This window comes from Hypomesus nipponensis, chromosome 6, assembly GCF_054491055.1.
Source record: "Hypomesus nipponensis isolate SF chromosome 6, ASM5449105v1, whole genome shotgun sequence".
Lineage (NCBI taxonomy): Eukaryota > Metazoa > Chordata > Actinopteri > Osmeriformes > Osmeridae > Hypomesus > Hypomesus nipponensis.
This window is the reverse complement of record NC_140366.1, coordinates 18,077,996-18,090,999: the sequence shown is the minus strand read 5'-3', so window position 1 is coordinate 18,090,999 and position 13,004 is coordinate 18,077,996. Positions and strand designations below refer to the sequence as shown.

The 13,004-nt window shown below is 44.0% G+C and overlaps 3 protein-coding genes across 4 annotated transcripts in view; 1 reads left to right on the top strand and 2 right to left on the bottom strand.

Annotated features, from left to right (window-relative positions):
- The window catches only part of rev3l (REV3 like, DNA directed polymerase zeta catalytic subunit), a 42,172-nt gene extending 41,122 nt beyond the window's left edge, over positions 1 to 1,050 (top strand). For both annotated transcript variants that reach the window (XM_084699645.1, XM_084699644.1), the window contains 2 exons: positions 263 to 478; positions 716 to 1,050. In XM_084699645.1, coding sequence (XP_084555771.1) covers positions 263 to 478; positions 716 to 856 — 357 coding nt within the window. In that variant the 3' untranslated portion in view covers positions 857 to 1,050. The remainder of the gene's footprint in view (positions 1 to 262; positions 479 to 715) is intronic.
- Positions 1,051 to 2,417: 1,367 nt separating this feature from the next.
- Positions 2,418 to 5,621, bottom strand: LOC146287455 (solute carrier family 60 member 1-like). The gene is made up of 4 exons (XM_084700851.1): positions 5,091 to 5,621; positions 4,410 to 4,578; positions 4,041 to 4,157; positions 2,418 to 3,941 (listed from the first exon to the last, which is right to left on the bottom strand). Exons 1-4 carry the CDS (start codon positions 5,370 to 5,372, stop codon positions 2,611 to 2,613), a joined length of 1,899 nt encoding a protein of 632 aa, XP_084556977.1. The 5' UTR covers positions 5,373 to 5,621; the 3' UTR covers positions 2,418 to 2,610.
- Positions 5,622 to 7,559: 1,938 nt separating this feature from the next.
- Positions 7,560 to 12,945, bottom strand: LOC146287454 (solute carrier family 60 member 1-like). Its single transcript, XM_084699543.1, has 4 exons — positions 11,603 to 12,945; positions 10,816 to 10,984; positions 10,325 to 10,441; positions 7,560 to 10,230 (listed from the first exon to the last, which is right to left on the bottom strand). Exons 1-4 carry the CDS (start codon positions 11,858 to 11,860, stop codon positions 9,206 to 9,208), a joined length of 1,569 nt encoding a protein of 522 aa, XP_084555669.1. The 5' UTR covers positions 11,861 to 12,945; the 3' UTR covers positions 7,560 to 9,205.
- Positions 12,946 to 13,004: the final 59 nt, after the last annotated feature.

Sequence of the window (13,004 nt, the reverse complement as noted above, 5' to 3'; positions counted from 1 at the left end):
GCCTCACACAACTGCCTTTGCATTACATTTACATTTAGTCATTTAGCAGACGCTCTTATTCAGAGCGACTTACAGTAAGTACAGGGACATTCCCCCAGAGGCAATTAGGGACCTTAGTCCTTGCCCAAGGACACAACTTCATTTGGCACGGCGGGGAATCGATCCGGAAACCTTCTGATTCCTAGCCCGACTCCCTCACCGCTCAGCTATCTGACTCCCTGACTTCTTTGCCTGATGGAAGTGTGTATGTGTGTGTCTCCAGGTCCAGAAGGCCTCCTGCTCCACAGCGTGTGTTGGGGACGAGGCACGGAGGAAGGGCACCATCTCTCACTACTTCACCACGCTGCACTGCCCCGTGTGTGACCAGCTCACCCAGCTGGGTGTGTGCGCTCGCTGCCGGGCTGAGCCTCACCGCGTCGCTGTCACCCTCCACCAGGACATGCGGCTGTGGGAGAGCCAGCAGGACCAGCTGCTGAAGGTGAGGGACACCAGGGGGACAGGGGGCACGGGGGGCGGCTGTAATGAGGTCAGCACTGATGGGAATGCTGCCCCCCCTCACACGGGCACCTTTTTATACCACTGGCTTCGTGTTTCAGTTTTGACCGTGGGCAGCCTGAGTACAGATAGCAAATAAATTGTTACAGTCTGTGTGTGTATCTGTATATTGCATTTCCACCGCTTGCTAAAGCTAACTAGCGTCTGTATGTGTCTCCAGATCTGTCGTAGCTGCAGTGGCAGTGCAGAGAGGAAGGTTCCGTGCGCGTCCCTGGACTGTCCCGTTCTCTACAAACTGTCTCGGGTCAACCGGCAGCTGTCCAAGGCCCCCTACCTCCGCCAGCTCCTGGAGCAGTTCTGAACAGCCCCTGGTGCCGCGCGGCGCCACCCTGGTGCTAAACGCTGCCTCGCTCAGCTCGGTGTTAGCGTGGGGTTTTCTGTTAGCGTGTCGGCGCTTTGATTGAACCCTGTTGTGTTTTCATTCGGTCCTGTTGTCATTGTTTGTCTTACAAATAATCCTGCGTCTCCGGACTGGCTGTGTGGGCCTCCCTTGGGGGTGGGCTCCCTTGGGGGGGGGGGCTCCCTTGGGGGGGGGGGCTCCCTTGGGGGGGGGGGCTCCCTTGGGGGGGGGGCTCCCTTGGGGGGGGGGCTCCCTTGGGGGGGGGGGGCTCCCTTGGGGGGGGGGGGCTCCCTGGGGGGGGGCCTCCCTTGGGGGGGGCCTCCCTTGGGGGGGGCTTTTTCAAGGGTTGGTGTTTTCTCATTCACTGCCGTCTTCATTAGCTGCTATTGGTTGTGAGTGAAGCTGATGTCTTCAGATGATTTACGTGGAGGTCGTCTTGTCTGTGTCATCTGCCATTACCTGCAGCCTGATCAAATACTAAGACTGCGCTGTAGCAGTTTGTAAAAACGCAAGACTTGAAAGTCTGAATGTTATTTGATGAGATCCTAGCAATTCTGGATGAAATGAACCACTGATTGATTCGATTTCTTTTTTTTTAATATCAAATACACTCTTTTGTAAATAGTGACTGTACAGCAGATTTCTCCCTGTGTATCAGCAGTGGAGAATTGAAATCAAGTTGTCATAATGCATTCTGTTTCAGGGTGCCATACATTTCTAGATTGGTTTGTTTCAGCCTTGATTGTATTTCTGTCTGTTAAGGCGTCCTTTCATCTTAGGACAGCAGCCATTAGAGAGAAAATGCAGAGTATTCATTTTAATTTTCACTTCTGGGACTGTTGCAATACTGTGTGATAATTTATGGCAAGGATATATTTTATTTCATTGTGCATATTGTTTTGTATACATCTTTCAGTTTTAGTGTACTCTAACACTGTTACCCAAAATCTACTCACCAACTATTTCTCACTCAACTGTAAACAGGATATGTGTATTTGTACAAATGTAAAATAGATGAAGGAATTGTTTTTTGTTTGTTTTTAATGGACATTGCTGTGGGTGAAGGTTTGAGATTGATATAATAAAACTCAATGTATCAAAATGCAAGTATTGAATCTTTGTTTTTCCTCACTTAAGATCCAACGGTTTTAATTTATTGAAAAAGAAGATAATCACGTCAATGGAAGTACAGCAACACATTTCATCACAATGCATTACATAGAAAACATTAGTTAGAAAATATATTTTCTATTTTACAAAAAAAGTGCAAAAACAAATATCCATTCCATACTAGGTCTCAAAATCAACTATAGATAATGCACTAATTTGTTTGAAACAAAGTGAAAAGAAAAATGTCTTCAAGGTTTATCACGGTATTGCTATTATTTTTTATAATTCATGTTAGTGTTTACAAAATACATTTTCAAGTATGCAAAATTTACAGCCAAAGAACTGTACTAGGCTGCATCAGTAGATGGCTTTCTAAGAGTGAATGACCCACAGCCCAAAGGATCAAATATAATTTCAGTAACAACATTCAGTGCATGAGAGGACGGAACAAACAAGGAAAGCTAAGGATACATTGAAATCACACACTAATCGCCAAGTACATCGTGTTTATAGAGATGTTTCTCTGTAGACAAAGCTAGCCTAGGACACAGTAGCATCTTGACAGCACTCAAGTCCACAGGGGGAGTCCACGCCTTGCCAGGGTCTTAGTCTCTCTTCTCTCTTTCCAGAGAGAGCAGTAGTTTCCGTCTGGGTGATTCTCCCAGAAGGGGAAGGTGGTCTGAAAAGGAGGACCCGCCAGAGTGTTGAGGGGACTGGGTTTTGGAGAGCGCCGAGGGGAAGAGAGGGCTGGTGTCCCCTGACAGCCCAGCAGCCCCATCTGGGGGCGAGGAGAAGGGCTTCTTAGGAGAGTTCAGAAGACCTGCGTCGTCCATCTCAATCACCTCGAAGTCTGCGTCGTTCCACTGGTCGGCCTCGTCCTCCTGCTCCTCCTCCTCGTCGGCTCTCGAGTCGAGCAGCGCTTGCCGATACTCTCCGTCGTCTGCCTCCGTACGCCCCCTGACGTTGGGTCTCCGACTCGGTCCGCTGGGCGTGGTGGCCAACTTGTACATGACCGGGAAGAGGATGGAGGTGATGGTGGAGGTGAGCAGAGCCAGGTACATGAGCAGGGGGGGATCCCCCGTGATCCTCCCCAGCAGGAAGCCCAGGAGAGCAGGCAGCACCATCTCCCCCAGGGCCGCGCCCACCACGAACACGGCGGCCGAGCGGCCAGTCACTGTGGTGTACTGTTCCACCCAGGAGATTCCACTGGGGAAGGTGGTGGACATGGAGATGCCGTAAAGCCCTGTGGAGATCCAGAGGACCAGCTGCACGTTGTTGAAGAATGTGAGTAGCAGGGAAGACAGCATGCAGCCCAACAGACTCATCAGGATCATGGTGCCTGGGTGCATGCAGGTCGCAAAGAAGATAGCCAGGCCCCGGCCAGCTGCAAACATCCCCCAGAATAAAGAGTTAAGACCCGCGGCCTGAGACTGCTCCATGTGGGCGTAATCCTTGGCGAAGGTGAAGATGAAGGAGCCGTACGCCACCTCAGCTCCCACGTACCAGAAGAAGAACCAGAAGAGCAGGATGATGAGAGCGTTGTGGCTCTTGGACACCAGAGGCTTAGCTGCTTGCGTCTGAGACTTGTCACGAGAAGGTGAGCAGCAGGTGTAGATGAAGAAGAAGAGGAGGGAGACCAGGAAGAGGAAGGACCCGATCACAACGTAGGCCCACATGGACCGGAGGGTGACAGTCCAGCTTTGGATCACGGAGAGAAGCGCTGAGGAGAGGGAGGCTTCGGAGACCAGGTTGGTTACGGGTGGGGAGGTTACCATGGCTACCGCGCTGATGTTTTTGTGCGGGACCAGGTCTGTTCCGAAAATCAGCTTAGCGATGATGGGCGACGCAAAAGCCCCAACAGCGAAGCTGAAGTGGAGAGCTTGCATGTGGGGTCCAGCTTGCTTACGCCACGTGTTCAGGATGAGGACATTCCCACCTGTTGGAGAGAAAAGCAGAACCACTCTTTAACTGACAACAATCGCCACAAACACTGTTTGAACAACGTTATTTACAACAAGCTGTTTAATGTTCTTACCCGTGTCTAAAATACCCATAGTGGCTCCAATACCACACATCATGATAGTGAGAATAGCAGCCTTCTTACAGAAAGGGATGGCACACATCCCAAATGCTGTGACCAACATGGAGAATCCTGAATGGGAAAACAAAGGATTATAATAATACCCTTTTTTTATCATGTGCTTTTTATTTCCTCAAAGCGCTACAAGATTTAATAAACACGCAACATACAACAAGCATGCCAACCAGCTGAAAAGCTTAAACACAAAAGAACCAACATACAGCAGTAATCACACATACTATGCCACACACTTACATATTAGACTGTACAGGGTTCAGGTTGGTACATTGACCACAGGGGTCTTTAGATATATTAGGGTCTTACCCAACATCAAATGAGGGTTCAAATGATCAAAGAGAATCCCTCCAAATAAGGAGCCACCAATGTACCCTGAAGCACGGCCTACAAAAATGTAGGAGATGTTACTGATGTCCTGGTTGACGTTGATGGCCAGATCTTCAAAGGTGGGGCCCACAACAGAAATGCTCATACCCTGGAACAGACCAGTGAACCGGAAAACAGAGGAACAATGTTTATGAAGATATATTTTTGTGTTCACTTGGTCCCATGTATTTGCTTAAGAAAAAAGTAGGGGGCCCATGTATTTTATGGTTTGACATTTCATAGGCCATAAGTCATTAAAAGTGTATTATATATCATTCCGCCAGAGCTGAGACCCATGAACTTGTAGAGCCAGTTATACTGCAATGGTAACAGGATGCAAATCCTGCTATGCCACGATGTAGAAGGGAAATAAGAAATCAATGATAGCCAAACGCATGAACAGACATGGACAACTGCAGAACGATATATCTATCAATTACCAACCTGTGTAAAAGAGGATGGACTTCCTAAAACACCGGAGAACGTGCTTTCAGAAATTGATACGCACAGAGACATAACATTTATGTTCTACATCAAATAGCCTTCGACTGTATCATCAATAAAACTGACAACGTGAAGGCTACTGTAAATGAAAGACGTAGGATCTGGTTTCATATTTACCAGTCCAAGGAAGGATGCACACAGCGCCAAGGTAACCATCCAGCGGCTGCAGTTTCCCAAAGAACTATCGCTGCCAGCTCCGTCGATAATTTCGACTCCATCGAAACCTTGGTTTTTCCTCCGCTTCCCTGCTTTTAGAACACTCTTCAGACCCCGCCGAATGTCTTTTCTCTTGTCAAAAAGAGTATCTTCCTGGTCGTCGTTTTCATCTTCATCTGTCATTCTAGCAAAACGTACATGCTTCTTCTTGACAACGGGCTCTCGGGGGGACGAGGCCGACATACCTGTCAAAATACGGCTAACGCTGGACAGGTTGGCGAAGTAGCCTAAACAAATTCGTGCAACTCACTGTGGTGTATTATTCGTGAATGGCACCTCAAAATGACCGTGCTGAACACCGTGCTTATTCATTAATTCCATCCATCCATCCATCCATCTTAGGAGGTCGGATAGCAAGAGAGGAGAGCCTCGGCTAATGGTAAAGACACTCCATATGTCAAGCGAATAATGATGAGGTGCTCAGCTGACGACGCGTCAATTTGCAGGAAGTAGTCATAGGATTGAGATTGCCAGAACAGCGACCTCTGTCGTCCTCGAAAATATAGATTTGGGAACAATTAGATTTGGGATATAGCTGGCTTGTCTAGTTGTTAAAAGTAGGCTACTGTCAAGTTATATTTACTATTTGGAGAATTTGTCAACTTTGATGCGATCATATCACATTACAAACACAGAAAATAACACAGGACAGACCCTTTGCATGTTACGGTGTTTCGGATTAAGTCACCAAAGGGGTTAGTATGAGTGTTTTGGATAAAATTACCAAAGGGGTTAGCAAGTGTGTTTTGGATGAAATGACCAAAGGGGTTAGCATGTGTGTTTTGGATGAAATGACCAAAGGGGTTAGCATGTGTGTTTTGGTGAAAATGACCAAAGGGGTTAGCATGTGTGTTTTGGTGGAAATGACCAAAGGGTGTGTTTTGGATGAAATGACCAAAGGGGTTAGTATGTGTTTTTTGGATGAAATGACCAAAGGGGTTAGTATGTGTGTTTTGGTGGAAATGACCAAAGGGGTTAGCATGTGTGTTTTAGATAAAATGACTAAAGGGGTTAGCGTGTGTGATTTGGATGAAATGACCAAAGGGGTTAACATGTGTTTTTTGGATTAAATGACCAAAGGGGTTAGTATGTGTGTTTTGGTGAAAATTACCAAAGGGGTTAGCATGTGTGTTTTGGTGGAAATTACCAAAGGGGTTAGTATGTGTGTTTTGGTGAAATGACCAAAGGGGTTAATGTGTGAGTTTTGGATTAAATTACAAAAAGGGGTTAGTATGTGTGTTTTAGATAAAATGACTAAAGGGGTTAGCGTGTGTGATTTGGATGAAATGACCAAAGGGGTTAACATGTGAGTTTTGGATGAAATGACCAAAGGGGTTAGTATGTGTGTTTTGGTGAAAATTACCAAAGGGTTTAGCATGTGTGTTTTGGTGGAAATGACCAAAGGAATAAGTATGTGAGTTTTGGATGAAATGACCAAAGGGGTTAGCATATGTGTTCTGGATAAAATGACCAAAGGGGTTAGCATGTGTGTTTTGGTGTAAATGACCAAAGGGGTTAGTATGTGTGTTTTGGATGAAATGACCAAAGGGGTTAGCATGTGTGTTTTGGTGGAAATGACCAAAGGGGTTAGCATGTGTGATTTTGATAAAATGACCAAAGGGGTTAGCATGTGTGTTTTGGTGGAAATGACCAAAGGGGTTAGCATGTGTGTTTTGGTGGAAATGACCAAAGGGGTTAGCATATGTGTTCTGGATAAAATGACCAAAGGGGTTAGCATGTGTGTTTTGGTGGAAATGACCAAAGGGGTTAGCATGTGTGTTTTGGTGGAAATGACCAAAGGGGTTAGCATGTGTGATTTTGATAAAATGACCAAAGGGGTTAGCATTTGTTTTTTGGATAAAATGACCAAAGGGGTTAGCATGTGTGTTCTGGATAAAATGACCAAAGGGGTTAGCATGTGTGTTTTGGTGGAAATGACCAAAGGGGTTAGCATGTGTGTTTTGGTGGAAATGACCAAAGGGGTTAGCATGTGTGTTTTGGTGGAAATGACCAAAGGGGTTAGCATGTGTGTTTTGGTGGAAATGACCAAAGGGGTTAGCATGTGTGTTTTGGTGGAAATGACCAAAGGGGTTAGCATGTGTGTTTTGGTGGAAATGACCAAAGGGGTTAGCATGTGTGTTTTGGTGGAAATGACCAAAGGGGTGAGCATGTGTGATTTAGTCAAAGACTACCTGCTTTCACGTTGCCCTATTGGCCTATGAGTAGCTTATCATTGTTTCTGATGTACAGTGTTAGGTACCATCCTTTCAAATATACCAAATTGCACAACAAAAATCAACAGAAGAAACACATCATATAAAACTATTATTTAACTTATTTAAGTCTTCAAGAAAAGTTCGGAAACAATTACACAAATCTGTGGATTGTATGGCATTAAAAAAGTATGTTTAATTGAGAATTTACAGTACCTGAGGCATTCAGCGTTGAATAGAGCAACTGGGTGTCCATAAATATATGATGTAGGATGTAGATGTAGTAGATTTAAATGTTGTAAAAAATGTACAATTAAGATCGAAACAGTTTTCTTATAATTTAGCCACAGTGGATAGTGGAAGAATAGTTGATGCATACAAAGTCCAATGTTCAAAGTTTGAATTTCAGTTAAAACGCATAATCGACTTGTTCCAGACTTTTTCCTTTATACGAAAAGCAAACAATTATAAAATGTTTAGGATACAGATGCTAAAAAAAAAGACTAAATACCAATAACTTAACATGGACAAAATACAATTTGCTGGTATTTCAGACGCTCCCTCTTTGGAACAGGTTGGCACTTATGGTACATCCCATTTTCTTTTAGACAGGGGGAAACACACCTGACAGGAAGACTAATGGCAATCAAACCTATATGGCACCTTCTAAAGGATAAATATATAAAGAAAAGGAATCAAAGCACTGCACAAAATCAGAGGATGTAAATTGCAATTAAATGAAACAGTATACTCCAGTCAACACCAAATAATGAAGACATAAATATCCCATAATAGTCTTCCACAAGATCTCACTCTTTATATTTGGATAGTCTCCATTCTCTTCAAAGATAACTTGGATGGACAGAGACACTGCAAAGATGTAAGATAAAAAGTCAGTCTGCATGATAATTTGACGTAGATCATATACAGTATAGCAAGTATTGTCTTAACTGACCAACTAACATGCTGTGGAAAAATTGTATTTGGAAGTTTTGCCAAAGGTCAACTACATGTTTAGAGGTCAAAGGGATTGTCAGTTCAAAGTCAAGGATCCGTCGTCTGTGTAAGAATTTTAAAAATAATGTTCAATGATTGCTGAAAACCAGGTGACTCTGTTTTTTGTATCATCTATATATGATTTAGTTAAGTGATCCTTGAGTGCTCGAATGTTTTAGTGTATGAATAATCAGCAATCTAAAGTGTACATAAAAACATTGTCAATTTTGCGTTCAATAGTTTGAAAACTCTCATATGCTGTGAGCACATACCCTCTACATCATAGGAAAAGAAACACGATACAACATTAGAATACCTAAAATGAACTTTGAAATGAGGCGAACAGACTGATCTCATTGTCAATGGTTAACTTAATTTAATGGTTTGGTGTGTCACTGATTAATGAAAATATGGTGGAGATGATGATCGTAAGATATAGGTAAATAATTTAATTGGTTTAGACAGTGTGGTGAACAAAATACTGCCTACCTTAAAGTCTAATCACAATATTCAGACTTGCGTATTACTTCTTACAAATCGTTTTCAAGGTACTTTGAAAATATTACATTGTGCTGACAAAATCGTGTTTGCCAAAAAGACAATGGCACTGACGCTAAACACTGTCCAGAATACTGTTCTTGGTCACTTCTACATTGAGTAAAATCGCAACCCATCTACAAAGCATCACAGATAGATCACTTCTGGCACTGGTAATACTGTGTTATAATTGTTTACGACAAGAGCCTCTGCAATTTTAATTGACCTGTTGTTTAATTCCACTGGTAGGCCTCATCTTTCTTCTCTTCTTCATCCGGCCCCTGAGGCTAGCTGTGCTTGGCAGTAGTCATTCTCAGCCTTCATCTGGCTGTTGACACTGTGTTTTCTGCTTGAGCCAGTGGCCAACTTGTACATGATGGGGAAGAGGATGGCGGTGATGATGGCTGTGACCAGGGTCAGGTACATGAGCAGGGGATAATCCCGGATGTTCGTCCCCAGCAGGAAGCCCAGGAGAGCAGGCAGCACCATCTCCCCAAGGGCCCCGCCCACCACAAACACGGCGGCCGAGCGGCCCGTCACTGTGGTGTACTGTTCCACCCAGGAGATTCCACTGGGGAAGGTGGTGGACATGGAGATGCCGTAAAGCCCTGTGCAGATCCAGAGGACCAGCTGCACGTTGTTGAAGAATGTGAGTAGCAGGGAAGACAGCATGCAGCCCAACAGACTCATCAGGATCATGGTGCCTGGGTGCATGCAGGTCGCAAAGAAGATAGCCAGGCCCCGGCCAGCTGCAAACATCCCCCAGAATAAAGAGTTAAGGACCGCGGCCTGATACTGCTCCATGTGGGCGTAATCCTTGGCGAAGGTGAAGATGAAGGAGCCGTACGCCACCTCAGCTCCCACGTACCAGAAGAAGAACCAGAAGAGCAGGATGATGAGAGCGTTGTGGTGCTTGGACACCAGAGGCTCAGCTGCTTGCGTCTGGAGCTTGTCACGAGACATGGTGCTCCGGCAGTACATAGTAAAGAAGAGGAGGGAGACCAGGAAGATGAAGGACCCAATCACGACATAGGACCACAAGGATTTGAGGTCGGTGGTCCAGCTTTGGTTTTCGTAGAGAATGTTTAGGGGGGCTTCGGAGACTCGGTTGATTAAGGGTGGGGAGGTTACCATGGCTACCGTGCTGATGTTTTTGTGCGGGATCCGGTCGGTTCCGAAAATCAGTTTGGCGATGATGGGCGACGCAAAAGCCCCAACAGCAAAGCTGAAGTGGAATGCTTGCATGTGGGGTCCAGCTTGCTTACGCCACGTGTTCAAGATAAGGACATTCCCACCTGTCGGAGAGAAAAGCAGAACCACTCTTTAACTGACAACAATCGCCACTTAAAACTGTTTTTTACAACAAGCTAAGCTGTTTAATGTTCTTACCTGTGTCTAAAATACCCATAGTGGCTCCGATACCGGACATCATGAAGGTGAGAATAGCAGCCTTCTTACAGAAGGGGATGGCACACGTGCCAATTCCTGTGACCAACATGGAGAATCCTGGAGGGAAAAGCACAGGAAACGATCAACACTTGGCTTGTACTGTTTCCAGTAAGAATGTCCTCCATGTTGGGAAGGTTGTTGTTGCACCACGGACTGTATTCGGTGTGACACCGGTCAAGCTTCCCCGGGCTCTAGCATGTGTTATGTGAGTTGCATAGTAAAGCAAGTGTATGCTGTGTTAACCGTCTTTTCTGTATGAAACAATGAGCAGAATGAAACAGTCCAGTCACCAATGTTTAACGAGGAAACTTCTCTAAAGTCAATACAGAAAAGTTTTAAATAGCAATACCATGTTGTGATTAAACTGTTCAGGGTTAGGGTCAGTGGGTCTGATACTACAACAGGGGTCTCTAGGTATATTATAGTCTCACCCAGCAGCAAATGAGGGTTTAAGTATTCAAAGAGAATCCCTCCAAATAAGGAGCCACCAGAGTACCCAGCAGCACGGCCTACAAAAATGTAGGAGATGTTACTGATGTCCTGGTTGACATTGATGGCCAGGTCCTCAAAGGTAGGGCCCACAACAGAAATGCTCATGCCCTGGAACAGACCACATAGAAAACGTCATGAAACACAGTCTTCAAGCAGGCAGAGGGATAAAGCTATTAGGGGTGTAACGATACACTCAGCTCACGATACAATATGTATCACGATATTTAGATTTTTGTTTAAAATGAAACTGAAATTCAATTAACAGTTTTATTTCCAAAACATTAAACATTTTCAATCAATTTCTTTGTTGTACATACTGTACAATTTCCTTAACTCAGTTCAAGCGATTTCTGTGAATGCAGTGAATGCACACATGAAGCAGGTGCAGAGAAGGTTGCGTGCTGGTAGCTCAACCAATAGGATCAGACAGACTTCATATTGTAAAAATATTGCCATAACTCTACGATGTTGTACAATTTTTGTATTGCGATATATTGTTCCACGATATATAGTTACACCCCTAAAAGCCATGAATACGTATTCACGTACTTGTGTATGGCTCCAATACCTTAATTATTAAAGAGGAGGCAACTGATTTAAATCAAACTTCAATTGACGTTTCCTTACATGAGCATCAGCGTCTTTCCACTGGATACATCAATAAGACAGACGTGAAGATTGCTGTTTTACGGGTGAAAGATATACGATGTTTGTCAACATATTTACCAGTCCCAGGGAGGACAAACAGAGCGCCAATGTGACCATCCAGCGGCTGCAGGTTCCCGAAGAACTGTCGTTGGCTGCTCCGTCTATAACTTCGACCGCCTCAAATGTTGGGTTCAAACTACTGTGACTTGCGTTCTGAACATTTTTCGCGTCTTTCCCCTTGTCATCTTCCTCTTTGTCGTTGTTAGCATCTACAACCTTAATTTCTTCTTCATCATCATTGATGATTACGGGCTCTTGAGCGATTGAGACAGACATAGCCTACCTGTCATATTATGCCTGTCGCTGGAAAGGCCGCTGGCTTGGTACAATTTAGCGTGGTGTGGCTTTAGTACCAAAGATCCTTTGATTTAGTCACTTATTATTCCGCTCCTTCCTCCAGTCAGTCGGAATAGGAGATCGAGTCGACACTTCATGTTCTCTTTGATTTGATTTCAATTTAATGTAATGTTTTTGTTTTTACATAAACCTGCACGGTCTACATTTGGGGATTACAATGCAAATAGAGCTCAATTAAATATTGGTTCCTTAGATCATCCTTGATATTTCAAGAACAGGTTCAATCAAGTGATTAGTACACACATTTGCGAGAAACAAGCTACGAAGGCCTCATGATCCATACACATTCGAGATTAAGTAAAAGTATGGATGGTCAAATGTTATGAAAAGTGTTTAAGCATTTGAAGTTGAGTTAGCGCCATTGAGAAATGGAGGAAATATGGAAGCACCTAGATTAGCCTATTACTAGAGCGGTCTACATAATAACCGGCAGCGTCCAGAACTAGAGTTTCTCTCTGCAGCATTGCACTGTTGATAATGTGATCAGCAGATGCAGCGTCAGTTTACAGCACCAAATAGATGTTTGAGACTCGCGAAAAGGGCGACCTCTAGTGCCATAGACAGGGAAAACCCGTACATTTTCATGTACACTTATCACGCTCATACCCCTGGCCTTAACATGACGCAGTGTTATGTAATTAAGCAACATAATAGGAGGGTGCGTTACTACTCTTATGTTACTCCTCAATTTATCCAGTATTTTTCACTCCCGTTTTCTCTAGACCTGCCTGTTTGTTACCTTGCTTGACTAATTTCTCTTGATAGATTTTCCTGGTATCAATACTTTAGTTCACTATAAATTTACTTCCAACTTTTTACATTCAATCCACATTTTTTACTCAAATATCTGTACTTTCTATTTCTTACATTTTCAAACCAGGCTCGTTACTTTAGTGTAAATCTGTATTTGGTGTTATGATCAATATCATTTCTTGTCATTGCGCACCCTTTTTCATTTCCTGGCTTTCACGCACAACAAGTTTAATGCATAAAGTGAAGTTTAATACATATTGCACAGCAAATGTAAATTATTTTGTTAACCCAATAAAAACAACTAGACAAA